This window comes from Podarcis raffonei, chromosome 17 (assembly GCF_027172205.1).
Source record: "Podarcis raffonei isolate rPodRaf1 chromosome 17, rPodRaf1.pri, whole genome shotgun sequence".
In the NCBI taxonomy this organism is placed as follows: domain Eukaryota; kingdom Metazoa; phylum Chordata; class Lepidosauria; order Squamata; family Lacertidae; genus Podarcis; species Podarcis raffonei.
Genome location: NC_070618.1, coordinates 35,474,956 through 35,502,068, shown reverse-complemented (window position 1 = coordinate 35,502,068; position 27,113 = coordinate 35,474,956). Strand labels below are relative to the sequence as shown.

General features: G+C 44.2%; 1 protein-coding gene and 1 long non-coding RNA gene across 4 annotated transcripts in view; both read right to left on the bottom strand.

The window, feature by feature from the left end:
- Positions 1-2,241: 2,241 nt before the first annotated feature.
- On the bottom strand, positions 2,242-4,294 carry LOC128404732 (uncharacterized). Its single transcript, XR_008328156.1, has 2 exons — positions 3,085-4,294; positions 2,242-2,921 (listed from the first exon to the last, which is right to left on the bottom strand). It is a non-coding gene; the product is annotated as an uncharacterized LOC128404732 (long non-coding RNA).
- Positions 4,295-5,415: 1,121 nt separating this feature from the next.
- The window catches only part of TYK2 (tyrosine kinase 2), a 48,260-nt gene continuing 26,562 nt past the window's right edge, over positions 5,416-27,113 (bottom strand). For all 3 annotated transcript variants that reach the window (XM_053370583.1, XM_053370581.1, XM_053370580.1), the window contains exons 10-24: positions 25,775-25,967; positions 24,222-24,328; positions 23,373-23,549; positions 21,559-21,646; positions 21,006-21,133; positions 19,766-19,901; positions 17,011-17,162; positions 14,963-15,113; positions 13,947-14,044; positions 12,179-12,371; positions 10,141-10,259; positions 8,730-8,902; positions 7,738-7,855; positions 6,540-6,650; positions 5,416-6,450 (exon numbers count right to left, since the gene is read on the bottom strand). In XM_053370583.1, the coding sequence (XP_053226558.1) occupies positions 6,316-6,450; positions 6,540-6,650; positions 7,738-7,855; positions 8,730-8,902; positions 10,141-10,259; positions 12,179-12,371; positions 13,947-14,044; positions 14,963-15,113; positions 17,011-17,162; positions 19,766-19,901; positions 21,006-21,133; positions 21,559-21,646; positions 23,373-23,549; positions 24,222-24,328; positions 25,775-25,967 (2,079 nt within the window). In that variant the 3' untranslated portion in view covers positions 5,416-6,315. The remainder of the gene's footprint in view (positions 6,451-6,539; positions 6,651-7,737; positions 7,856-8,729; positions 8,903-10,140; positions 10,260-12,178; positions 12,372-13,946; positions 14,045-14,962; positions 15,114-17,010; positions 17,163-19,765; positions 19,902-21,005; positions 21,134-21,558; positions 21,647-23,372; positions 23,550-24,221; positions 24,329-25,774; positions 25,968-27,113) is intronic.

Below are 27,113 nucleotides of genomic sequence, written 5' to 3'. Positions count from 1 at the left end.
TATGTATACTGCGTTATTAATATGATGTTAGCCGCTCTGAGCCCCGGGGGAGGGCGGGATGCAAATAAAAATTTATTACTATTATTATGATTATGATTATTTGTGTGCTAAAGCAAAGTGACAAAATCAAGTTGCTATTGGGACGTTAAGAACATGAGGCTTGCTGGATCAGACCAAAGCAGCCACTGTCTCATTTCCCTGTGGCTGAGCAGCTGCCTGGAGGAAGCCCATGAGGACAGGAAGGCAATAGCTTCCGTCTCCTATTTGCTTTCTATAGCTAGTAGCTGGCTCTCACCAGCTTACTGCCCCTGAACCTTTTCATCATGACCAGCAGCAGCCATCAGCAGATGCAGCAAGTGGGCCTGGTGACTTGGGTTGCTGAAAAATAGGGTTTCTCCTCTTAGGTTTTCTAATATGCTTATTCTTCATCACCCCATTCACACTTGAGAGTTGCTTGGTTTATGCCATTCTCAACACTTTTCACACTGTTAAGGTAGACTCCCACCAGGAGGATGGCTCTGTAACTGGCAGGATGGCTTTTGTCTTTAAAAGTGTCATGCAATGTTTCTGATTTAAAGTGTCATCCTTCCTGCTGCCACCCTGATTTCTTTGGGGATGAAGCTTTCTGTTATTCCTTTCTTTATCCTTTATCCAGCACCATTTACTTTTATAAGAAGAAAATTAGGAGTTTGAAGTCTTCCAAGAGGAATTGCTCAAGAGAAACGGCTAGACCTAAGAAAGCAACTGCTTAAAAATTTAGCCTTTGCTCATTTGCCTTCTTTTGTTCCTGAACTACTTTAATGCTTCACCTTTCTTCCTCTGACACACTGATCACAGTTTCTCAGCTTTCCTCCCCCATCCAGGTTTTTCGCTGACATTTCTGTACCTTTATGATCCTAGCATTCCTTTTCACATGTCTCCTCTTTATCTTCTTCTTCCACGCCCTTTACTGTTCTTTATTTTCTTCACTGCCACCCAGTATTTCCTTCCCCCTCATTTTTAGCCAGAAACAGGAAGAGCACTGAGACAATGTTTCCTCCTCTCCCTTCACATTAAAGTTAGCTCCTAAATCTTGCATGAATAATAAACTTGAGCATCATTGTAGAATGCAGATTTACCCAGTCTGTCTGAAAACTCTTTATGTACCGTATTTTTCGCTCTATAACACGCACCCGACCATAACACGCACGTAGTTTTTAGAGGAGGAAAATCCATAGGCATGCCACCCATAGGCATTCCCTCCATAACACGCACAGACATTTCCCCTTACTTTTTAGGAGGAAAAAAGTGAGTGTTATGGTGCAAAAAATACGGTATATATTTTTCAAAAGTTACACAAGGAAGCTGTGGAATCGCCATTCCATGCTAAGGGCATCTTTCAGTATGCAAAGATCAAGGGCAGCAGTTCCAAAAGTAAATACAGTGGTACCTTGGGTTAAGAACTTAATTCGTCTCAGAGGTCCTTTCTTAACCTGAAACAGTTCTTAACTTGAGGCGCGCTTTCACTAATAGGGCCTCCTGCTGCTGCGCGATTTCCGTTCTTATCCTGGGGCAAAGTTCTTAACCTGGAGCAACCACTTTCTGGTTAGCGGAGTTTGTAACCTGAAGCATCTGTAACCTGAAGCGTCTGTAACCTGAGGTACCACTGTACTGGGCTTCTTAGAGAGGCTAAGATAGTTGTCAAGGGTACATAAACAAAAGGAGTACAGTGGTACCTCAGGTTAAGTACTTAATTCGTTCCGGAGGTCCGTTCTTAACCTGAAACTCTTCTTAACCTGAAGCACCACTTTAGCTAATGCGGCTTCCTACTGATGCCGCGCCGCCGGAGCACCATTTCTGTTCTCATCCTGAAGCAAAGTTCTTAAACTGAGGAAATATTTCTGGATTAGCGGAGTCTGTAACCTGAAACGTATATAACCTGAGGCGTATGTAACCCGAGGTACCACTGTATTGGGGCACCGTAAAAACTTCTGGATTTATCATGGCATAAGATTTTGTAGACTAGAATCTACTTCATTTAGTGAAGTGGACTCTAGTCCTTGAGAATTTATGCACAATAAAACTGCTAGTTTTTAAGGTGCCACAAGACTATTATTAATGGATTGTGCTGTAAACAATAAGCACAACCTGCTGAAATGTGTGGTTTCGACACCACACTTTGAATATACTCTAGATTGCCGTTTTCTAGTAATGGTAATTTTCATAAAAGCAGCCTACAGTAATCAAGACTCCACTGAGCCATTAAAAGTTACATGGTGTTTATTTGAATAAAATTTAAAGGACATCACCAGGATCTTGTTACATGTGGTTGGTGATTCTAGCTGCTGCTAGAGTAGTACAGAATACATTCACATTAGAGCAGGGTTTCCAGTAGAGAGCTCTCAATCTCTCTCCTTCTACGCACACACCAACACCAACACCCACACCCGTTTTGGATGCATAAAAAGTGGGGAGGAGAGGGGAGTTAAAACCTGCCCAGGCTTCTGTGGAGGGAGAAGTCCTTGCCTCAAATCAAGTGCAGTTTCAGATGCAAAGTGTTCCAGCTTAGCATTGTCGCCCAAAGACAATTTGCCAGCCAAAACAGGTGGGTGGGCTGCCACAAATAACATGTACTGGGGGACAGAAGACAAGTTTTGAAAAACAACCATTTAAATTTATAGACAGTTTTGTATGCAATTATAAAATATAAAATAAAAATAGAGTTTAACACCAAATGTCTCTGCCTTTTCTATCAAGTAGTCCCATACACTTGAGGAGTAATAAAGAATAACAGAGTTGGAAGGTGCCCCAAGGGTCATCTAGTCCAACCCCCTGCAATGCAGGAATCTCACCTAAAGCATCCATGACAGATGGCCATCCAACCTTTGCTTAAAAGCCTCCAAGGAAGGAGAGTCCATAACCTCTTGAGGGAGACTGTTCCACTGTCAAACAACTCTTACTGTCAGAAAGTTTTTCCATGTTTAGTCGGAATCTCATTTCTGGTAACTTGAAGCCATTGATTCAAGTCCTACCCTCCAGAGCAGGAGAAAACAAGCTTCTTCCCTCTTCCTTGTGACAGCCCATTAGATATTTGAAGATGGCTACCAAATCTCCTCTGTGTCTCCTCTTTTCCAAGCTAAACATATCCAGTTCCTTCAACCACTCAAGGCTTGGTTTTTTTGCTGCTACATCACACTGTTGACTCATGTTAAGCTTGTAGTCTGCTAAGATCCCTAGATACTTTTCACATGTACTGCTAATAAGCCTGGTCTCCTCCATCTTATATTTGTGCATCTGGTTCTTCCTGCCTAAGTGTAGAACCTTACATTTGTTCCAATTGAAATTCATTTTGTTAGCCTGGGCCCAGTTCTCTAATCTGCTAAGGTCATTTTGAATTCTGATTCTGGCTTCTGCGGCATTAGCTACCCCTCCCAGTTTGGTGTCATCTACAAATTTGATGAGCATCCCCTCAATTCCTTAATCCAAGTCATTTGTAAAGATGTTGAACAACAATGGGCCCAGGACAGCACCCTGCGGCATCCTACTGGTCACTTTTTCCGAGGATGTTGAGGAACCATTAATGAGTACTCTTTGGGTTCGGTCAGTCAACCAGCTACAAATCCACCTGTTACCTCATTCAACCTACATTTTACAAGCTTTGTAACATCACAGTTGAATGGATAACTGCCACCTCTTCATACTACAAATACTTTAAAGGATATGGAGGGATACCATTCAATAAAAAACAAATATAAGGCTGTGGTCCTATACACATTTGTTTTTAAATAACTCTTTTGAGTTCAGCAGGCCTTACTTCCCTTGGCCATCAAGAATTAGTTTCACAATTCTTTAGAGATTGACTCAGGTCTGCCAGGAGTGGGAGACAACAGAAATTAAATGTTTCTTACATTCCTTCTAGGAGACAATGATAAGAACATTTGACCAGTCCTACCTATACCTACCCCCCCAACTGTGCCCCACTTGCAGTCTCTGAAGTATTCTGGCATGTGCGGGGTGTTAGGGTAGGGGTACCACCTCTGGTGGGAGACACCTCATGCTCCTTCTGGAGTAGTTTGTTCACCCTGCACTCAACTCCTAGGACAGCCTTTCTCAACCTGTGGGTCCCCAGATGTTGCTGAACTACAACTCCCATCACCCCTAGCTAGCAAGGCCAGAGCTCAGGGATGATGGGAGTTGTAGTCCAACAACATCTGGGGACCCACAGGTTGAGAACCGCTGTCCTAGGAGCTGTCAGCATGCAACAGTTGCCACACCCCAGGAAATGGCTTCAACTGGCTGGCTAAACCAGGTGAGGGTAACTTAAACCCTTGTAGAGTTAGAGACTCCCCCTGCATGTGAAGACAGGCTATAGCGGATTGAGTGGACGAGACCAATAGTGGGCCCAAGTGTCAAGAAAGCGGTTTCTGTGTGTGCTGTAGAGGGAAATGAGGGGGCAGGTGGGGCTCACCAACCTGGGAAGGTAGCCCATCTAGGAGGAGGACTGATCCTAAACCTCTGCTGCCTTGTGGGATATCTTCGGAAGAAGGCTAAGGAGTAAACTACACAAATCCAGAGTGGATTCCATAAGATGGTTGGACGGCACCCTGTAAGTCTCCTTCCAGCAACTCCTGCAGCCAAGCTGGGGCCAATCATATTGCTCTGCTTTCTTTTGGATCACATCAGTGAGGCTGAGAAAGGGCCTTGTCATCTGGGTAGCACAGGACCTCCATACACACTGCCCAGGCTTGCATCCCAGGGAGGTCACTTCGGTGCTTGACACACTTGACTTCACCTCCAGAGGTGCACTCCATTATCTCTCAAGACAGATGGATGCCAACAACAAATCTGGGCCTCGAGCTAGAAAAATGTCACGAAAGCTATACTCTCCTGTGTAGGTGGCAGCTAGTTTTCATCATAGCTCAGTCCGTAAAGCATGAGACTTTTAATCTCAGGGTTGTGAGTTCAAGTCCCACATTGGGTAAAAGATTCATGCATTATGGGGGCTTGGACTAGATGACCCGCATGGCCTCTTCCAACTCTACGATTCTATGACAGACTAAGAATGTGGGCTTGCTAGCAGAGACCACTGTGACTTTTCTACATAAGAATGTTTTTTGGGCAGCAGCAGCCAAGTTAGTGGCCAAAAAAAATTTCTCTTCTTCAATTTCAATACAATTTAAGGCCTGAAGCTTCCTTTCTGCCCCCCTCCTACTTCAAATTCACATTTTCTGACTGACAACATCAGTGGATGGGTGTGCATGAAGAGGGTTGTGGTTGGTTCTAAACCAACAATAATAAGGAGAATGCGTCTTGGTACAAAAGAAAAGGCAGGCTTGTTTATATCCTGGATGGTAGGCTCTGAGGAAGTTCAAAGAACAAGTGAGGAACCTACTGCATTAGTTAAGTTCTCACTGGGGACGGGGAGCAATTTCTTTATTTGGGAGCAAGTAAGGATAGCTCTTTAGGAGCAATCCTTTATATACGCAGATACAATGACTTATGTATGATAAAAACATTCACCTCTCCAGTATCCAATCAGCTGAGACAATAACTGGCTCCACACTGGACTTCTAAAAGGTAGATGAGGGCCTTCTCCAAAGAGAAAATACAAATATAGGAAGAGGGGTGGTGGTGGTGGTATCTAAAAGCTCCTGAAGTTCTGAAACACCTAGAAATCAGGTGACTGGGGGGGGGCGGTTTATATATCTTTGGGAGTCCAAAGCATTTACTTTGAAAAGAAAGGCCAAAGGCAAGTCTCAGAAAAAGCACATTTCCTTCAAAAGTTTTTGCAAGGAACATGAAAGGGCCAGATACCTCGCCTCTGTTCCATAAGCAAGTGCAGCACTTAACATATTGGTCCAAGATGGTTATTTTCTATAGCAAGCTGGAGCTCTGCGCTTGAATAGCTTAGGCCTCCTTCCCATTCTCTCTCTGCATCAGACCAACAGGCCCAGCAGTCTGTTAAAAAGACTGTGAGGAAGTCAACTGATTCACTCACTTTCCTGCACCTGTGACCTCACACACTCAGACCAGGTATCGCAGCTTTCCAGGCACAGGCTGGGTACAGCAATTTACACTGCTTCATAAATAGCCTCTGCCTTTCTTCAGGGCAGAGAAACTTCACACTCATTACATCACATTTGGCGAGATCAAAAGGCAGAAATGTTCTGCGCTGGTTCTGGATACCAAAACAGCAGAAGTCAGAGTTTCAAGGTGTGCCAGTAGTCTGAAGCAGCTTCCATGGCACTGCGGCTTTCCAGGCACAAAAAAGACAGAACTGAGACACCGAGTGCAGAGAAGAGTGTGGTCTTTGGCCGAAGAATCTCTGCATCCTGCTCAACAAACGCTGAAAACGGAGGGGGCTTGGGCCCTGTACTTTTCATGGAAGGCTTTGAGGATAGGCACAAGGTTTGTGAAGGCCGGGCGGAATGAAGCTTCCGATTCCCAACAGTTTTTCATTAGACGGTAAATCTGTAGAAAATGGCAAAGGTTTAGAACAGCACACAGAATAAAAAGAGAAAGAACAGCAAGAGAAGAAAGAAAGGGAGAACCAGACTCACCTCACAAGGACAGTCCTTTGGGCTGGGCAGCCTTTTCCCTCTATCCAGTAGCTCTATAAGCCTCAGCACTGTCATTTGTCCCTGAGTTGCTCCAATCATCTCAATGAATTTCTAAGACAACAGGGAGAAATATGTTACTGAGCACTTTGAGAAACAGACAGGGAGATGCCATTGAGATACATACACATACCAGACATGGTCAGCTCTACCAATGGGTGGACTAGCCAGCTGCTTGATAGCTCAGCTGATAGAGCATGAGACTCTCTCCCAGAATCTATGATTTTTGATGACCACTGTGGTCATCTAGAATCATAGAATTGTAGAGTTGAAAGGGACCCTCAGGGTCATCTAGAACAAACCCCCTGCAATGCAAGAATCTAAGCTAAAGCATCCATGACAAATGGCCATCCAACCTCTGCTTAAAAATCTCCAAGGAAGTAGAGTCCACCCAGCGACACTGCATCCTCCATCAGTGCCTGGGGCTGGGGTGTGGAGGATGAACAAAACCCACCGTGCCAACCCAGCCCCCACCGCCAATGCCACCAGGTGGGTGCAGGGAAAGGGGGCTGAAGGAATGGAGGCGAGACAAGAGTTGCTGGTGCAGGTGGGCTGTGTACCACACACTGACGAGCTTCGCAGAGCCGGACACATTCAAGACTTTGCCCTTTAACTTCTCCAGTCATGAGCTCTCTGGGTGTCGCCCTGTTATTTGCGCAACCTGTTCCACCACGTCATGTTTCCATCAGAGGGGGAAATGAGCAACCCTTTTGCAGAGGAGGCAAAGGTCAAGGACAGCGCACGGCACATTGCAAAGGAGACAAAAGGTGAATGATAGGTCATGGCGGCTAGACACGCTGTGGCAGGGTGCCCTGCACCCTGCATCCGCCATCCCTACAGGGGTCTATAACAGACACTCACAGTAAAGTCCAATCAGGAAGCAAACTAAGGTAAGGCAAGTATCGTCAGAACATTGCTGTACACAGGCTCTGTGCCAACTGCAGTTACCCACGGGGCCAGTGTGGGTCAAAGCACCCTGGATTACTGCACTGCATAGTCTGCATAGTCAGTCTCCTGAAGTGCAGTGATCTAAATGTGTTCCAACACACATTAGATATTTGTAGACTTAAGAGCCCTGCACATTGCAGCACTGCTAAGCAAATGTTTTCACCTCCCTTGTATGCCCAGCAATCAGACTCACCGCTGGAGGGCTTTGACTAGAATCACAGTGTGTTAAGAGTTCATATAAAGTAACTCCAAAGGACCAAACATCAGAAGCACAGTAGAATTTACAGTCCTTCAGGCACTCCACAGCATACCTAAAGCACAAGGAAAAACAAGAAAACAGAGCCGATGAACAGCAAAATTTTAAAAATGTAAAACTGCATTACTGTATCAAATAAAGAAAAAATTTTTTTTCCTTCCAGTAGCACCTTAAAGACCAACTAAGTTAGTTCTTGGTATGAGCTTTCGTGTGCATGCACACGAAAGCTCATACCAAGAACTAACTTAGTTGGTCTTTAAGGTGCTACTGGAAGGAAAAAAATTTTTTTGTTTTGACTATGGCAGACCAACACGGCTACCTTTCTGTAACTGTATCAAATAAAGGTTCATCTAGTCCAGCAACCCATCTTCCAACAGGAACATGTTTAATACTTTTATAAAAATTCACAAGGGAATGAAGATTATCTTTTTATCCCCAGTGGATATTACCTCTTGAACATATAAGTTCTATTTAGATATGGCTTCCAGCTAGCCAGCAGGTATCATGAGCCACCTTGCTGAATCATGTCATCTATTCCATTTCTCAGCCTCCAGCAGCAGCCAGACATATACCTCTAAAAGCTCACAAAGAGGACATGTACTTTCGACACTCACTTATCTCCATTCTTCCCTTATTTTGCAGATATGCTTTTGGTGTTCCCATAGAAGTTAAAGAAGCACACAAGTGCTGCCATTTCTTCCAGTGTCAACCATTTCACGAAAAGCTAAACATATTGCAACATTAACCAGAAGAAAGGATAAAGTAAAAAGACAGCAAATTCTCTTACAGACTGCAGTTCAAGAGCTTGGGATGTTCATGGGAGTATTCAGAATAACATATTGCCCCACCTTAGGACTTGATATTGAGTTACAATGCAGTCAAAACCCCTGTAATGTCTGAGCCATGAGATTTTATGAATGCTTTCTTACCAAAAAACAGGGCTGTCTCCATCTTCACAGACACGGTAATAGTCATGTCCTTCAGGGATAGCTTTGGCAAGACCAAAGTCTCCAATCTTCACTACATTCTCATTCTCCAAGAGCACATTTCTGGCTGCCAGATCTCTGTGGATGTAGCGTAACGAGTGCAAATAAGCCATTCCCTGCAAAGAGCAAATATGGTGTTATTCCCCACCAGCTTTGCAAGCAAGGAAGACAAACACCCAGGACTATACTCTGAATCAGAGGCCCCGATTTTGAATTTTAGCCTATGTGCCTGTTAGACCAGGTGAGTGGCCATCTGGTCCAGCATGCTGTTCTCACAGTGGCCAACCAAAAGCAGCACAAACCCTTTTGCTTGGTGTTCAGAAGCATCTCTGCCTCTCTCAGTGGAGGAAAAACATCTCTTTCAGAGTCAGTACAGTGGTACCTCAGGTTATATACGCTTCAGGTTACAGACTCCGCTAACCCAGAAATAGTGCTTCAGGTTAAGAACTTTGCTTCAGGGTGAGAACAGAAATCGTGCTTTGGCAGCACAGCAGCAGCAGGAGGCGCCATTAGCTAAAGTGGTGCTTCAGGTTAAGAACAGTTTCAGGTTAAGAACGCACCTCCGGAACGAATTAAGTACTTAACCCGAGGTACCACTGTAGTTAGTTATCCCCCATGAATTCGTCTATCTTCTTTCAAAGCCATCCAGCTTGGAAGCCATCATTATGGCAGCAAATTCCATAGTTTAACTATGTGGTGTGTGAAGTAGTACAGTCATATCTTCGACTTCCGAAAACGTTTGAAAACCAAGGCACAGCTTCTGATTGGCTGCAGGAGCTTCCTGCACTCAATTGGAAGCCGCGTCGGATGTTTGGGTTCCAAAGAACGTTTGCAAACTGGAACACTCACTTCCGGGTTTGCAGCGTCCGGAAATGTTCGAGTCGCAGGGCGTTCGAGAACCAAGGTACGACTGTACTTTCTTTTGCCTGCCTTGAATCTCCCAGCATTCATTTTCATGAGAGGTCCCTTCTCTCTATCCACTCTCTCTGCACCGTTCATAATTTCATACATTTATATCATGTTAGCTCTTACCCACATTTTCTCTAAACTGAAAAGCCCCAAATATTGTAACCTTTCCTCATAAGGGAGTTGTTCCACACCCCTAATCATTTTGGTTCCCATTCCCCCCCCCACAAACTTTTCCCAGCTCTATCATATCCTTTTTGAGGCAAGACAATCATAACTGTACACATTTCTCTTCCCAGAGCCAAGGAGCAGCCATTTAAACAAACCCCGTAGCCTATTTCAACCACAGGAGTCCATGCCTCTTCTAGAACACGACCAATAATCCCAAAACAAAGGAATATTCACCAGCAGCTACATTAATTTTACATCCCAAACTGATAGACTTTACCTCACAAATCTGCTGGGCGAAGAGGAGAATGTGGGCCAGGCTGACATTGTGCTTGGGGAGATAATCTCTCAGGCTGCCCAAAGGCACATACTCCATGATAAGCTGCACAACCTTTTCCCCTAGAGTTGGGGAGGAAAGAAAATCCAACAATGATATTACTCCAAAAGGAAGTCTTTTCCCCTTCCTACATTTCATTACCTATAGAAGCCCTGGCATGGGAGGTATCACATATAGGGAAGGAAAACAGCAGATGGAGACCAATTCAAGGCTGCAGTGTGTAACCATGGTTGGACTGGGATTTTTTTTTTAAATAAGTTTTTCCTTGGATAAACAAGGATCGTAAAAATAATAAATGATACAACTAAATAGACCAAGCCTTCTCACGTCATTTGTATATCACAAAAATAGCATATTAAATTTGCAGTAATATCTGTAACATACTGTTCATTATTAGTGGTCAATGCTAAGTTCTTGGTCCATGAATTGGTTTAAAATTTAGACAATAACAAAGAGGAAACAGGAAAGAACAGAGTTAATGAATAACATTCAACATCACACAGACAAATGCCTAATCAGGAGCCCTTGTGGTTGTGCTTCAAATAAATAATAATAATAATAATAATAATAATAATAATAATTTATTATTTATTATTTATACTCCGCCCATTTGGCTGTTTCCCCAGCCACTCTGGGTGGCTTCCAACAGAATATTAAAATACAGTAGTCTATTAAACAATAAAAGCTTCCCTAAACAGGGCTGCCTTCAGATGTCTTCTAAAAGTCTGGTAGTTGTTGATCTCTTTTGACATCTGGTGGGAGGGCGTTCCACAGGGCGGGTGCCACCACCGAGAAGGCCCTCTGCCTGGTTCCCTGTAACTTGGCTTCTTGTAGCGAAGTTTGACTAATAGTCATTTTCCTCTTATGCTATCAATGGATCAATATCAAGTGTTAGAATACTGATGACTGTGGGAGGGGGGTTCAAAGTGAAGATAATTTATGTTTAAATTTAGATCTATGCTCTATGCCTGAAGGGCCATACTTCAGCCATAGAGCATCTGCTTTGCATGCAAAAGGTCCCAGGTTCACTCCCTGGCATCTCCAGGTAGGGCTTGGAGAGATTCCTGCCTGAAACCATGGAGAGTTGCTGCCAGTCAGTGTAGGTAACAATGAGCTAGATGGACCTGACTGAGTATAAGGCAGCTTCCTATGTACCTATGGAAGTTCTCAGGGTAATGTGGTAGGAATTTTATGGTCTTAGATATATGGTAATGTTCATAAGTGTACCAACCGAGCACATACATAGATCAGCACAGGAAGGCCAACCTGGAACCATTTTGATTCCTAAACTGAGCAAACGTTTTCTCTGCAAGGTCAAACTGGAAAACCCTCCCCATTGTCTTTTCCTTCACAAATCCTGTCTTAAGGGTATGTCTGTGTTTGAATAGGGTGTGAGCCTGTGACCTGGCCCAGGAACTAAGTATTTATCACTAGAAAAGAATGGCCAGGCTCCCCAGGCAATCCAATCAAGTAACCTGCCAGACAGGAGATAAACAACAACAGGAGAAAACAATATTGAAATTTCTGTTTTAGACCACCTTTTCTGTGATGTAGGTGTGATGTATGTATGATGTTTCTGGGGGTGGTCTTGATCTACAGGATGGGAATTTCAAAAGTCTTTATAAGGCCTTGCATGCCATTTTTCTGGGTTCCTCCTCTCCTGTGTGTAAGGGGAACACCCTGTTGCAACAGATCAATAAAGATCAGGCTTACTAGCTGCTTTGCTTCTCAATATTCTCTGGTTGACCTCTGTTATTCACTCCTACCAATACGGAACCTATGTAAGGACTCTATATGGGCTCTTGGATACCCCATAAGGGAAAAGGGCAATTTTTTGTTTACAACAGAAACTGTGAGAAAGGAATGTGGTAGATGAAAGCACAATCCCATTTGTTATCTCCTGTCTCTCTTCCCCTGCCCACAAGGCACTCCTATCAACTGCCATCCAGCCCTCGAGGTGCCAACTCAGTAGATGCCATACCCTGCTCACTGCAGCAGCCCTTGTATTTAACAATGTTCTCATGGTAGAGGGTCTTCAAGATGTCAATTTCTTTCTTCCAGCTTGTCAGCAGCTGCTGGCTGCAGCCTGATTTCAATGACTTCACAGCTACCATCTCGCCAGTACCATCATTGGTGGGATCATAGCAGTATAAGCTCACTTTGCCAAAGTGACCCTAGTAGAAAAAGAGAAAAAAACAAACAAGCCAAGAATGAGATATTTCAAAAGGCAAATCATTATAGCTGCTATCCTGCTAGAGCCTTCACTGCACCTGGCTGGCATACATCACTTTTTCCAGAAGGTGGACTAATAACACTCTCAGGTAGAACAGTATCTTGCCACAAACCAGTGCAGGGATTAATATGACAACAAGATCCACCTTCGCCCAGTATCCCTATCAAGCTCTGCTGACAGAGAGATGGAAAGGCCAGGGGTGGGGGATGGAAAAATTGGGGAGGGGACCTAGGTTTCCCCCTGTTTTTCCCCAAACAACAACAAAAAAGGCTTTGGAAAAAAACAGGGGAAAAACTGGTTGTCGTCCCCCCACCCCACAATTTTTCTGGTTTTTCCCCCAGGCCTTCTCATCTCTATGCTGACATAACACAAATACCGTATTGGCCTGAATATAAGCCACAGCTTTCCCCCCAAATTCCAGCCATGAAAAGTTGAAGTGCGGCTTAAATGTCCCTTTAATTTTAAAGGTTTGGCTTATATTTGGGTGCAGCTTATATTCAGGCCAATACAGTACTGAATTTCAGAAACCAATCTGAACCTTGCAATATATCCTAAGGATCCCATTACGTAACAAGAATGGCTTCTGGAGTCACCCCCGTGCCAGCAATCCTACCTTTCAGAAGCTGGTTGTTTTGACTATATGCAATTTGGTTTAATGTGTAATCCCCCAGAAAGTAACAGCCACACAATTTGTGAGTCTACTGAATTCTACATTTTCCTTGTGAAAAGGTTATCTCAAAGTGTGTTGGGAATCAACATTTTTTGCCTTTAGATTTTTTTCTACAACTGAAACGGATCATTCATTTATTTAAAATATATATTTATTAAATACTTCTTAGTTTACAAAAATACATGCATTGTATTATTATTATTTATTGAATTTATATACCGCTCTATAACCATGAGGGACGCGGGTGGTGCTGTGGGTAAAACCTCAGTGCCTAGGACTTGCCGATCATATGGTCGGCAGTTCGAATCCCCGCGGCGGGGTGAGCTCCCGTCGTTCGGTCCCAGCTCCTGCCCACCTAGCAGTTCAAAAGCACTCTTAAGTGCAAGTAGATAAATAGGGACCGCTTTATAGCGGGAAGGTAAACGGCGTTTCCGTGTGCGGCTCTGGCTCGCCAGAGCAGCTTCGTCACGCTGGCCACGTGACCTGGAAGTGTCTCCGGACAGCGCTGGCCCCCGGCCTCTTAAGCCAGATGGGCGCACAACCCTAGAGTCGGACACGACTGGCCCGTACGGGCAGGGGTACCTTTACCTTTTACTATAACCAGAGGTCTCACATACAACCCTATGTCAGAGAGGAGGCTTTGTGTTAACTTTTCCCTGATGACTAGTTTTGTTTGCAAAGATCTATTTCTTGAAGGCTGGAGAAGATCCAACACTTGCTGCTGGAAATGGCACAGCCAGGAACAGAGAGATCACAAAGGGCTTTGTTTATCGGTTTCAGCTCTTACTTGGTGAGAACTGAAGTAAAGAAATTAGTGATAATGCTTCACTAACAAAGGTGAATTACCTCACCCAGATCTCGAATCTTCTTCAGATAGCGCTTCTGAAAGACAGTAGGGTCAGGTACAGGGAATTCAGTGTACACAGAGCTGATGTCAAGGAGGTCTGAAAAAATAAGAGGAAGAAGCTGAAAAACACCAGGCAAGATGTACACTGACCAGTGGAAGGAAACAAATGCACTGGATCATCTTAGATACATTTGAGAAGAGCTAGATTTTGGTGCTGTCTAATTTTTTTTTGTTCCCCATTTAAGCAAACCTTCAGCTTCTTAGGTTATCTTTGCCCTGGTTCACACATTATAATAAGCCAAGCCAAACCAAACCATGGCTTGTACCTATATGGGAAACCAGAGAGATTATAGCCACTTTGCTCCGCCTGTCTCTCTGCTGCTGTGCTGAGCCAAGCCATAGTTTAGCTTAATGCGTCATCCAGACCATGAGCCATAAACTGCAGGACAAACATTACAGCGCATGGTTAGTCTGGAGAGAACTACGAGCCCAGGTTTGGATAACACACAATGTGAAGCAATAGCTTAGCTCAAACCAGCACTAAAATGACTTGGGAAGAGCAAAATGTCTGCCATCTGCTGTTCTGGAACCCATAGAGCCATGGTGTGCCTTTGCATGACAAGAGATCATTGCAGGTTTACTTATGCTGCCTTATACCATACTTGTATGGTGCAGTCACCATGATTTTGCACTACATTTAACTTTTACATTTTCTTATCTTGAGTTTTACATCTTGCTCCGAATTCAGTATTTTATTCTGCAGTTTGTGTTAATAAAGTTTTACACTTTAATTAGTACAGTCCCAGACTTCACTGGTATTCCAATTGAATCAACTGTGATGAGGCCACAAACAAAGGGATTGTTTGTTCTTCTCACACATTAACTGGCCCAGTTTGCAGACAACCCCTTCTATGGCACTGTGAGACTCCCAGGGAGAGGAGTGGGGTAAGGACACACTATATCAGATGTCTGAAAGCTGCTCTTTCAGCATCCTAGAGCCCTCTGGAATCCTTACTATGTGGCTGCAGTTGTGTAAGGTCTCGTAAGATGGTCCGAAAGGAAGGCCGTTCCCCAGGAGAATAGTTCAGGCACTGGCTGATTAAGGTAGCAAGTTCTTTGAAAGATGGTTCTGGAAGGCGATGTTTCTTCTCATAAAAACGCTCTTTCTGCAAAAAGGAGCACATTTATGAATTAAAGGAGTCTGTTGCAAAGCAACACCAGGCTTACAAGTTGAAAATGCTTGCATTTCTGGGTCATACAGATATGTCTAAATTGGGACATGTGAACCTAAGGCTCAAAAGAGCATAGCTGCGTTCCATTAACTTGTTTGCTTTTTCCCAATACTTTATTTACACTTATGTATCATACAAATAAACAATAAATAAAACATATAATACCAAACCAGAAAAAATACAAAGCTAAAAACCCTCACATAAATACAATCATGATAACAAAAACTATAGACAAGAATATAGGCACTATATTCTCCTACGAAAAAGAAAAACCATTAACTTGCTTTCTATGGCCATGAAAATTGCTCTAAGCACACTAGTCCTCCATAATTTTCCATTATTCTAGTTCCTGACCAAACCCCCTCCCCAAGCATGTTATGGAAAATAATAATAAAAAGCCACACAACTCCCAACTAAATTTACAACCACAAAACAAAATGTAAATTCAGCAGTTTTAGACCTCTCTACCCAATATTACTTAGCATTTATGCAATCCTATAACCACTTACTTGAATGTAAGTGCCATTAAATTAAATGGGACTAATATCTGAGCATACATGCACAGGACTGCACAATTAAGAGTGTTATTTGTATGTAAAGCACTTTAATCCTCACAGGAATCCTGTAAGGTATTACTATTGCCCCATTGCTGATTAGGATGGAAGAATAGCAGCTTGCCTCAAGCCACTTGGCAAGTTCACAGCTGGGGAACTTCTTAGCTCACAGCTCAGCTATGAGCTAAGTAATTCAGGGTGTGCACTGTGCTCACAGAATATGCTTTGCTTTTGGGTGTAGAAATCAAGATCTCCCCAAGTTACCGTACTTTTCCATGTATTAGACGAGGGTTATTTACTCCAAAATAAAACAAAAAATCGTGGGGGGGTTGTCTTATACATGGGTAGTGCTGAGGGGTGAGGGCCATTGGTTGATTCCGCGAGCAGGATCTAGCGAGTGGCTGGGTGAATGGTGTCTGCTGCAAGGGCTGCTTTGTATTGGCTGCTGCTTTGTCAAATGGGTGGGTTATTAGCGGATGTGGCAAGGGCTGCTTTTGATTGGCTGCCGCTTTGGCAATTTGGCTTTTGTCACTTGCGCTTGTTAGCGTCTGCCAGTTGGGTGAGTGATATTCGGTTCAGCAGGACTCAGGTCAATTCCCCCCCCCCCAAAAAAAAAAATCTGAACAACTGTGGGCAATCCTCCACAAAAAAGCTGAAAACTCTGTCCCATCTCCCCCCCCTCATTTTCTTAAATTTGAGCCCCCCCAATGTCTTATACATGGAGGTGTCTTATAGACAGAAAAGTACGGTAAACTGGGCAAGCCAAACCCAGCAACAAACTGGCACAACATTCCTATGGAAGAGTTACAGCTCAGATCCTGCCCAGTAGATACATCCCAGAATTTGATGATGCTCTGGAATAGGTTAGCTACTCTCTGCAGGCCCCCTGTTCCAAGTCCTGCAGGCAAGATAGAGTAGGTCCTACTGTTTCAAAGGGTACTTGGAAAAACATTGTTCTCAAACAATATTTGATGTGTTTCGACTAATTTTTTTGCCAAGTAAATAACAGATAGATAACATATATTATGTAAGAGAAGTGAAATTGGGGGGGGACCCAGTTAAAAAGATAAGGAAGAAGGAGCCGCAGTGAGGTGGAGGGAAGTCACATGCGAAGAAGTATTGATTTATTTTGGTTTACATCTGTGTATAAGAGAACATATTTTGAAGAACGAAAGGAGTATGTATACAAATAATCAATGTAAAAATTCAATAAAGAATATTTAAAAAGATAGAGAAGGTCCTAAAAGAGCAAAAAAGAGAGCAGAGGCGGATGCTACCTCAGAGGGGGTACGTTCTTTCAGCGGCACATCCGCATCAAAGCATATCTCCAGCAGTGTGGTACCAAAGCTCCACTTGTCAGCTGCTGTACTGAGGTTGTTTACGTCTTTGACACACTCCGGAGCAATCCACGGGATTCTGTCAACTCGCTCTTGCAAGGAGGAAAGTCAAGAGTTAGAAATCCCCCAATGGATAACATATAAGTAAATACAAATATAGTGGTACCTCGGTTCTCAAACGTAATCCATTCCGGAACACCGTTCGATTTCCAAAACATTTGAAACTGAGGGGCAAAGGGCTGGATGCAAGTTCAATTGGAAAAATTGAAAAGCACGCAGCAGAAGCCATTCGACTTCCAAGGCGCGTTCAAAAATGGTAGCAGTGCGGTGTAGTGGTTAAGAGTGGTAGCCTCGTAATCTGGGGAACTGGGTTCGCGTCTCCGCTCCTCCACAAGCAGCTGCTGGGTGACCTTGGGCCAGTCACACTTCTTTGAAGTCTCTCAGCCCCACTCACCTCACAGAGTGTTTGTTGTGGGGGAGGAAGGGAAAGGAGAATGTTAGCCGCTTTGAGACTCCTTAAAGGGAGTGAAAGGTGGGATATCAAATCCAAACTCTTCTTCTTCTTAGCAATTACTTCCAGGTTTTCAGCGTTCGAAAACCGAAACGCTCAGCTTCCGAGACGCTTGAAAACTGATGAACCACTGTAAAGGTAAAGGTAAAGGGACCACTGACCATTAAGGTCCAGTCGTGACCGACTCTGGGGCTGTGGCGCTCATCTCGCTTTATTGGCCGAGGAAGCCTGCATACAGCTTCCAGGTCATGTGGCCAGCATGAGTAAGCTGCTTCTGGAGAACCAGAGCAGCGCACGGAAATGCCATTTACCTTCCCGCCGGAGCGGTACCTATTTATCTACTTGCACTTTGATGTGCTTTTGAACTGCTAAGTTGGCAGGAGCAGGGACTGAGCAACGGGAGCTCACTCCGTGGCGGGGATTCGAACCACCGACCTTCTGATCGGCAAGTCCTAGGCTCTGTGGTTTAACCCACAGCGCCACCCACGTCCCTGAGGTACCACTGTAGCAGGCAATATTTGACATATTTAATGCTAGCCCTAGTTTTGCTGAAGGTATGATAGAAAAGTCACTCAGACACTCACCTAGGCAGTGTTCATGTGGATTGCCATAGGATGTAATGCGCAATGTGCACAATCCACATGAAGGCCTGTACATATAGCCACTTGACTCATGGAATTACTTTTCCTCAGATATGGAGGTGAAAAGTATGAACTACACTTTCACAAGTATGGGATAAGCAGTATGGGATTTTCCCCAATCATTGGTCTGGGAAGAGAGGGGTTGTAGTGCAGCAACCCTTGTGGACCAAAGGTTGGGTAAGTCTGGGCCAGTGCAGGAAGCCTCTGCCTTAGAGGAATCTGCTCCTTCAGTAGAGAGCTATTCTTCTCCAGTTAAGTCTTAACTGGATGCTTGTTTTGGTTGCTACAAGACACAACTCAGTTACGTACTCTCAGTTCTGACAAAGCCAAGCAAACATCTTTTATGGAATTTCTCTGGGGTGCCTTTTCCACCTATTAAAGGGGGCTCGGCAGACTATTACCGTATTGACCTGAATATATGCCGCACCCGAATATAAGTCGCACCTTTAAAATTGGAGGGGGGGAGAAAAAAGGGGGGGGGAATACCCGAATATAAGTTGCTCCATTCCTCACTGCTCCTGGCTGCATAGTTGGGAGGGGGAGCCACACTACATTGCTGGCGGCCTTTCCCCTTCCTCGCTCTCTCCCTTCCCGTTCTTGCGGGGAGGATGGGGGACTACACATGAGCCGGGCGCAGCTTTGCCACACTCCTGGAACTGTTTGCCCCATGCTCCTGGCTGCATACTGTAAGGCCGCACTTTAACTTTTCACAGTCGGAATTTGGGGGGAAAGTGAGGCTTATATTCAGGCCAATACGGTACTTAGGACACTTCAAAGGGAGCACCGATAATATCAAGCTGAAGAAGTTGAATAGACCAATAAATGGAGGGCAGATTCCTCACATATTAGAAACAATGCTGCAAAAAAAAGTGAATCATGCTGCCACTGACTTTTATGCTGTCTATATTGTTTTTCGTCATGTTTGAGTAACACTGTAAGCCTGCAACTTGCACAGGGGTTGTGTTGCAGGGATTGCGCCTAAAGCCAAAATTGTATATAGTCAAATTCCACTGGGTTCAATGGAAGGTGGGATTCCCAAATTCAATTTTCTCAGAACCCACTTTTTATTTTTTTTTAAAAAATGGCACGAGTAAATCTGAATCAGCACAAGTGAAATGTGTGCAAGATGTGGGCTTATTGTGTGTCACTGAATGATATACAGTGACTTTGAAGTTTTATAAATGAAATGAGTAAATGGTTAGCAAGAGATGTGGTGTAATACTCGGAAGTGCAGCTGCCCGACACTGGAAGCAGATCACAGGCAGGCAGACATTCCCTTTCTTTAAACAGACACCCACCCACACCTGCACCCACCTACTTCTGAAGAAGCTGGTTTTGGAGATGGGATGCGAAGCTGTTGCCAGAGAATGGTGTCAGGCACAAGGCTCACTCACAGCAAACTATACACCATGACCTACCTCCTGCGATATGCAAACAGGGACACTGTGTCCAAATTAATTCCCTCTGCTCAACTCCAAAACCATGCACCTCCAGTGAAAGCGAATGTGAAAAGGGAAAAAGCCCTCTGAAGAGGAGGGTCTACCTTCTTGGGAGAGCACAGCAAAGCTGACTCCAGGGTCGCTGAGCTTAATGAAGGGCGTTGAGCCATCTTCCAAACCTTTCCTGGCCAATAGGATGTTCTTGGCACATACGCTGCCATGCACCAGGTTTTTGCCTTCCTGTTTAAATAGATGCAGAAAGGTAGTATGTGAGGAATGCCTTTAGCATGCCTACTTGCAACTCGGCCGTTGATCCATTGTGCCTCCGTTTCCCCAAGGGGATCGCTAAGCAAAAAGCAGAAAGCTAACTGGTTCAGTAGTCAGCTGGGCCTCCTTGCCAAACCTTAAAAGTTCTTTTAAGCAACTGGTCTACTGTCCATGTCTCTATGCTGCCGCCCCTGCCCTACCCAAACATCAGGGAAAGCAACCTTGAACTGCAAGTGCTGCTGCCTCTGGCTGATTCAGGCACTTCAAGCCTGAGAATCACAGACTCAAAAGGGGTCAAAAAAGCATGAAACTCTGAATTCTTGCTTCAAAGCAGGATCACAAAAACTGACAAGCCCCTAATGGTTTGAGAATGGATAACCATCTCCTGTTCTGCTATCCTTATCGATCAGGTTGTGGGATTCTAAGATAATCGCTAGTGTACAGTTCTGCCCCTCTTGCTTCTCCCAAGCAAGGTGGTTTCCAATGTCATAGTTTACAAGGTAGGTTTAGATTCATGGTTATTATTCTCCCCAAGAGAACTGAAGTTCCGGGGGGTAAGGGAAGGAACACAGTCTAAGCAACACTCTCATCAAGACGCCACATCCCTGTCAGGGGTAAAGGTAAAGGGACCCCTGACTGTTAGGTCCAGTCGCAGACGACTCTGGGGTTGCAGCGCTCATCTCGCTTTATTGGCCGAGGGAGCCGGCATGCAGCTTCCGGGTCATGTGGCCAGCATGACGAAGCTGCTTCTGGCGAACCAGAGCAGTGCACAGAAACGCCGTATACCTTCCTGACAGAGTGGTACCTATTTATCTACTCGCACTTTGACGTGCTTTCGAACTGCTAGGTTGGCAGGAGCAGGGACCAAGCAACGGGAGCTCACCCCGTCGCAGGGATTCGAACCACCGACTTTCTGATCAGCAAGTCCTAGGCTCTGTGGTTTAACCCACAACGCCACCCGCGTCCCAGTGACAGGGGTAAGCCCTGGCAATTGACGAGGTATAAGGTGGTATACACCTATAGTGAAGATCTGACACTTCCAGAAGGTTGGCTCCAAACCCTTCTAAGGAGACTTACCAAGTAACTCAGGGCACTTGCTAACTGTGCAGCAACAGTGAATTTCCAGCCCACTGTTATCCGCCCTTTGTTTTTCCGCAAGAAGACATCCAGGGGCCCATGCTCAATGTACTCTTCCACCATTATATCTGAAAGCAGGAAGAGGAAGAAATGTGATAATCCAAAAACAATATAGGTTTAGTATTGCTGCTTCTCAGCAGTGGGTAACATATTGGCTGAAGAACATGAATGGAAATGGGAAAGGGCTATTTTGGTTGCTCTCACAGATCTAAGACAACCACAAAAGGAAGATGAACCACAGGCTGAAAATGGAAGGCATCTGTCTTCCAAAGTAATCTGTCAAGAGATGATTAAACATGGCTAAGTGGGTGACAGTCTGACACCGTTTCCCCAAATACAAAATGAAACACACAGTATTTCTCAAATAATAAAAAACTGCAGGACCGTAAGAATAAAATAGTGAAACATGCAGGGCAGTTGAGAACACAAGACAATTACATCTCAGTGAGCTATACAGGGAGAAGCCACACAACAGAAAGCAGTTAATACTCACTCTCTAAGCCCCTTACACAAACCCCGTGCACAAAAGCCAAGTGGATGTGGGAAACCTGGCTCATCAGACTTGCTGTTTCAAAGAATGCCTGCAAGGACAGAAGGGAGGCCATCACATGAGAGTTGTTACCCAAGGAACGTAACTGGGGCACTTCAATCCTAGCACAGGACCAGGATTCCAGCAACTACTGTTTGGATTCCCAGCCCAATAACAATTCTGCAGCTCTTGCTACCTTTTCCAGTGTCGTGCAGTTAATTTCTTATCTGCCCTTTTCATTTGCCATCAAGATAAATAAACTTCATAAACAAACCTTTTCTAAAAAAATAAAGCTAGCTAGAAATCTGTTCTGATTCAAAATGTATCTTGCATTTACTTTTTTGTAATCATACTGCTGTTATTATATTTTAACAAAAGGAGGTAGCAATTCTAGAAACAAAAGGGGAAAATGTAACTAAATAATAAAGTAAGTTAAATAAAAACTAGTTGCCAGCGCACTGATCATCACATTTGACAAGAACATGTTTTCTCCTAAGAGTTCATTATCCAAATGACTATATAGACAAATTGGAAGATGAACCAGTTTGCTCCACTCACCAACCCTCCTGCCATTAACCCCCTATACCCACTCCATACAAGTAGACAGCTAGGATGCCTATTGGCTCCCCTGCTACAGTTTTAAGATGCTTACTCCCTTTCTCTTTCCAATTTGCTTATTAGAAAGGGATGTATGGGGTGTATGGGGAGGGGTAGTATCTCTGGTGGGGGACACATTGTGCTCTTTCTGGAGTAGTTTGTCCACCTTTGGTCCCCACCCTACACTCAGTTCTCACCTGTGGCTCCTAGAAGCTGTAAGCATGTGACTGCAGCCACACTCTCAGAACAGCTTTGACTGGCCAGCTAAACCAGGTGAGGGTAGCTGATGGGTCTCAAACCCTCAGTGAGTTAGGAACTTCTCCTGAATGCAAAGACAGGCTCCGGTGGATTGAGCGAACAAGAGAAATGTGGATCCAAAGGTCAAAAAGATGACAGATGGGGCTTGTCAACCTGGGAAGGTAGCACATCTAGGAGCAGGAAAACTCTGATCCTAAAACTCCACTGACTTGCAGGACATCTTTGGAAGAAGAAAATCCTAAGGAATAAACCCTACTCAAATGGGACACGGGTGGCGCTGTGGGTTAAACCACAGACACTAGGACTTGCTGATCAGAAGGTCGGCGGTTCGAATCCCCGTGATGGGGTGAGCTCCCGTTGCTCGGTCCCTGCTCCTGCCAACCTAGCAGTTCGAAAGCATGTCAAAGTGCAAGTAGATAAATAGGTACTGCTCCGGCGGGAAGGTAAACGGTGTTTCCGTGCACTGCTCTCGTTTGCCAGAAGCAGCTTAGTCATGCTGGCCACATGACCTGGAAGCTGTACGCCGGCTCCCTCAGCCAATATAGCGAGATGAGCGCCGCAAGCCCAGAGTCGGTCACGACTGGACCTAATGGTCGGGGTCCCTTTACCTTTACTTTAAACCCTACTCAAATCCAAAGCGGAGTCCCTAAGACAGTTGGATGGCACCTTGTATGGCTCCTTCTGGGAACTCCTGCAAACAAGCTGGTGCCAAACGCACTGCTCTGCTCTCCTTTAGACCACATCAGTGAGGTTGAGAGGGGAGTCTTGTTGTCTGGGAAGCCTAGGAACCCACCCCACACCGCCCAGGCTTGTGCCTTGGGGAGGTAACTACGGTGCTACTAATGCAGCAGTTTGATTTCCTCCCCCATCTGGAGGCATACTCCATTGTCTCTTGAGATAGACAGCTGCCAATAACAACTCACCAAGACAATGTCCCTGTGGCTAGGGTCAAGCACTTTGAGTACTACATGCATCTCACGATTGTTGTTGTTCTGCTCGGTAGAGTAGTATTCCGTCTCGTCATCACCATTAGCTGCACCGCAGACATGCAGCACTCCATCATAAATGTTGGTGCACGTCCCTTGTCCTAGGTGAGCTCTCTGAAGGAGATTTAAGACATGGATGTGTTAATCATCATCAGTCTATTTTTATGCCACTTTTCCATCGTTAAAATCATGCTCAAGGCAGCTTACAACATGGAAAGATTTACAAACATAACAAAAGTAGTCATAAACAATAAATATAAAACATCAAAATGTACACAGCCAAATTGAACAATTTCCACATTATAAGATCTAAATAGAAGGCTACAAAAATAATATCAATAACAATAACAAAAAAGGTCAACAAAACCCCCACCAACCCACTTCCCAGTCCTATAACCCACCATGGTTTCCTGTGAATCTTTCACACCAACTACAGTAGAACTAAAGACAGGATTCATAGCTCTGTTATATAACAGTAAAACCAACTTCTGTCTTCCAGCAATGCTTGTTAGGCACACAGTGAAGTCAATTTCCACCCCCTGGAAGGCATAAAACTCATACTGGAAGCCATGAGACTAGACACATAAGCAACATCTAAGCAACTTGTCCAATAGGTTCCTAAGCCTTGGTTTGGCATTACATCAAAATTAGCATACTGCATGGTCAGAAGACTTGGGATTAAAGTTCCTTGCACGAAAAGAGAATGTTAGGTCCTTTCCAGGTTGAAACACCTCTATAATCCTAATCCTTCATCCCCCACAAAAGTCACAAGACAACAGTGCTGACCTGGGTGATCTCATTCTTTCGGATCTGATGGAAGCTCAGCTGCGTCAAGTTCAGAATTTGTCGGGTGCTGTCCTTCACTTTTCGTGTGATCAGCAGGTCTGAGATCTCTGTAGAAGAGAGATTAGTCCCAAAGATCAGATCTACAAAAGCACACTAAAAAAACAAAACAAGAACAAAACAGAACAGAAAAGCAGACCGTTTCTAAGAAAGTTATATCACAACTTTGTTCACAAACAGAAACTTGTATATGGGAGGGTATAATAATCAGTAACTGCATGCTGCAACCCAAGAGGTTTTAATTTAAGGAATTCCCTAAGTGAGTTTAATCAGCATTCCTCCCTGAATACAGCTTCTTTCTGTCAACATCTTGTTGCTAAATTAGCACCTCTTTCAAGACACTGTGTGGAATTTAATGTTCCACTGCAGAAGCACTGCAGCCTGCCAGATCCCCTCTCTTTCACTGCATGCTGTTCTGGGGGGTTCTCCTGCCCCCACCCAGAGCCAATTTCAGGAGGTGGGAAGCCTGAGGAGAGAGGAGAGGGGAGAGGAAGCCTGATTGCACAAGCAGAAGCCCTGTGTAATCCTGCTGATGGGGTTTCTTAAAGCTCGCCCAAACAGAGTGCCCTGGAAGGGATGGTGCTAAAGTGAAGAACCTGAAAAGCTCAGGTGATTCTTGTTCATGAAATAAGAGGAAAGTATTCACACAACTAACAGAGAGGTTTTACTTCTGGAAAACAACATGGCAAGAAAGAATAGAGGCTATCCTGGATATGTTCTCACACAGTGGCCTGATTCAGACATAAAAACAAGCCTCAGTTTCCTCTCTGTACAGAAAACTGTGGTTTATTAAAACCATAGTTAAGAAACCATGGTATTAAACCACAGGTTAATCCTAGTTTGATATCCCAGTTTCTTCACTAGCTATAGTTTGTACAAATCAGAGCTTCCTGTATTTGTGTGAAATGAGAAAATGCAATTAAAACATATCAACATGAAACCCTGACTAGAAGCTTTAGCTATTCTCCTGTTAGAGCTGGAGAAGAACACAAGCCCAAGGTTTGTGGTTGCTAGTTCTTTCAATTACAGATGTTGATTTTATACCTAGATCAGGCAAGCGAAGTATATTGGAGGTCCAAGTTTATTCTTAACCTACAGTAAAAAATGCTGATTAGGGATGCTACTTCCCTTGAGATCCAATAGTACTCTCAGTGTAGATAGTGCTTAATTCTGGTTAAGTACCCAGAAACCACCATGTTAATGTGGCCACATACTCCTGTTTAAAGTCTGGTCTACATTATCCATGACTGTGGTTTTAAAAAGCTGCAACTTCAGGAGTAATTATGCCTTGGACCAACATCTCAATCCCCTGAACTGCTGGATATTCAGTAAAATGCTAAACGATTACAAGGTCTTGTGGTAAGAAAAAGGCCCTATGCTGTGTAGCAGATTCACCTCTTCTCTTTCTATACTATATTCATGTAGCCAGATTATCTTTGGGAGAATATCACTAGGTCACTGTAAAAGGAACAGTATTTACAATTCTTGGCTTATACCTCCTGGCTTTGGGAGAGACCCCCTCCGGAAAATGAAGGTCTCATTTCCAGATCTCAGAGTACAGCCTTTGAGAGCACTCATCAGTTCTTGGATGCTTGGAAACTCTTGCTCCCAGCCTTCTAGCACAAAGGAATCCCCCTTCTTCTGGATTCGGAACTGTCTGTAGCTTGTGGCATCCTGGCTCTGGAAGGACTGTGGCAAACAAGAAGCATGAGAGAGAGTAAGAGCTGAATACTAGCCTACATGCCCAGCCAGCAGCCTTGCTTGAAATATGCAGACTATGGAACACATCTCTCCCCAAATGCCTGTCCCACTCACAGGCATTTCAAACTTTACACCCCCCTATTTGTCCCAATGACCAGAAGTCAGCAGACCACAGGAACATGCTTCTTACTCCTTCAATCTTCATGAAAAGCATGAGCACAGCTGTTTCAGACCAAATCACTTTCTACAAGCACAGCTTCCAGCTGCAAAAGCTGCATCTACCTGAATTCTGGGGATCTCTCCCTTCCACCTCAAGCCCCTTGCTATGAACCCACCCCATTCAGCAGGGTCCCTTGACCTTCTGAGGAGCATTTTCGGTAGGTTGCACTGGGGAGGAGGCAGTCACAAAGGTCAGCTACACCTGTTACACGTGCTTAACTCTGGATCAAATCCAATCTATTTTTAATGGTTTTCAGTTTGCCTTATATCAAATATAATAATGTATAGACAGTGTTATAACAAAGTACTATAATTTGTTAAAAGAACTGCTCGTTCAATAGCATTAATGATCTTAAGAGTTCATTAAAAGTGCTAACTGAGGTTTGCAAATAACAACTCTGGTGTTTGCCTGCAGTAAGTAAGAATGGTCCCCCAGTGGTGAGCCACGGGTATGTTACAGAGTTTCCCAACAACAACCTCCAAACCTTTGTGGAAACAAGGGACTAACATATTTATATTGTGGGAAACTAGAGTCAGCAATCTTAGTTGACTTATTAATGCAACCATAAAGCGTATTCTGTGAATTAATGCAGACTTCACACAAAACCAATCTGAGCAACCATGGCTTACAGCTGCTTATCAGCTTTCATTTTTCATCTGCTCAATTCCACTTTATGGACATACAGCAGACACAAGAACCTCAGGTCCTGTTTCCCCAGTGGCTTTCCACTATCTTTATTTCTTTGTATGAAATTGGTTGGACAATATACTGCCAGTAGCCTAGCATAGATTGATCAGCATAGAATCAAGAGCTACATACTCATACTTGGAAAAGGCTCATTCACAAAGCATCAAGGACAAGGGCTGTATTCAACAAAATAAATATGCAAGTGAAACAACTTCCCTGCCTCTCCT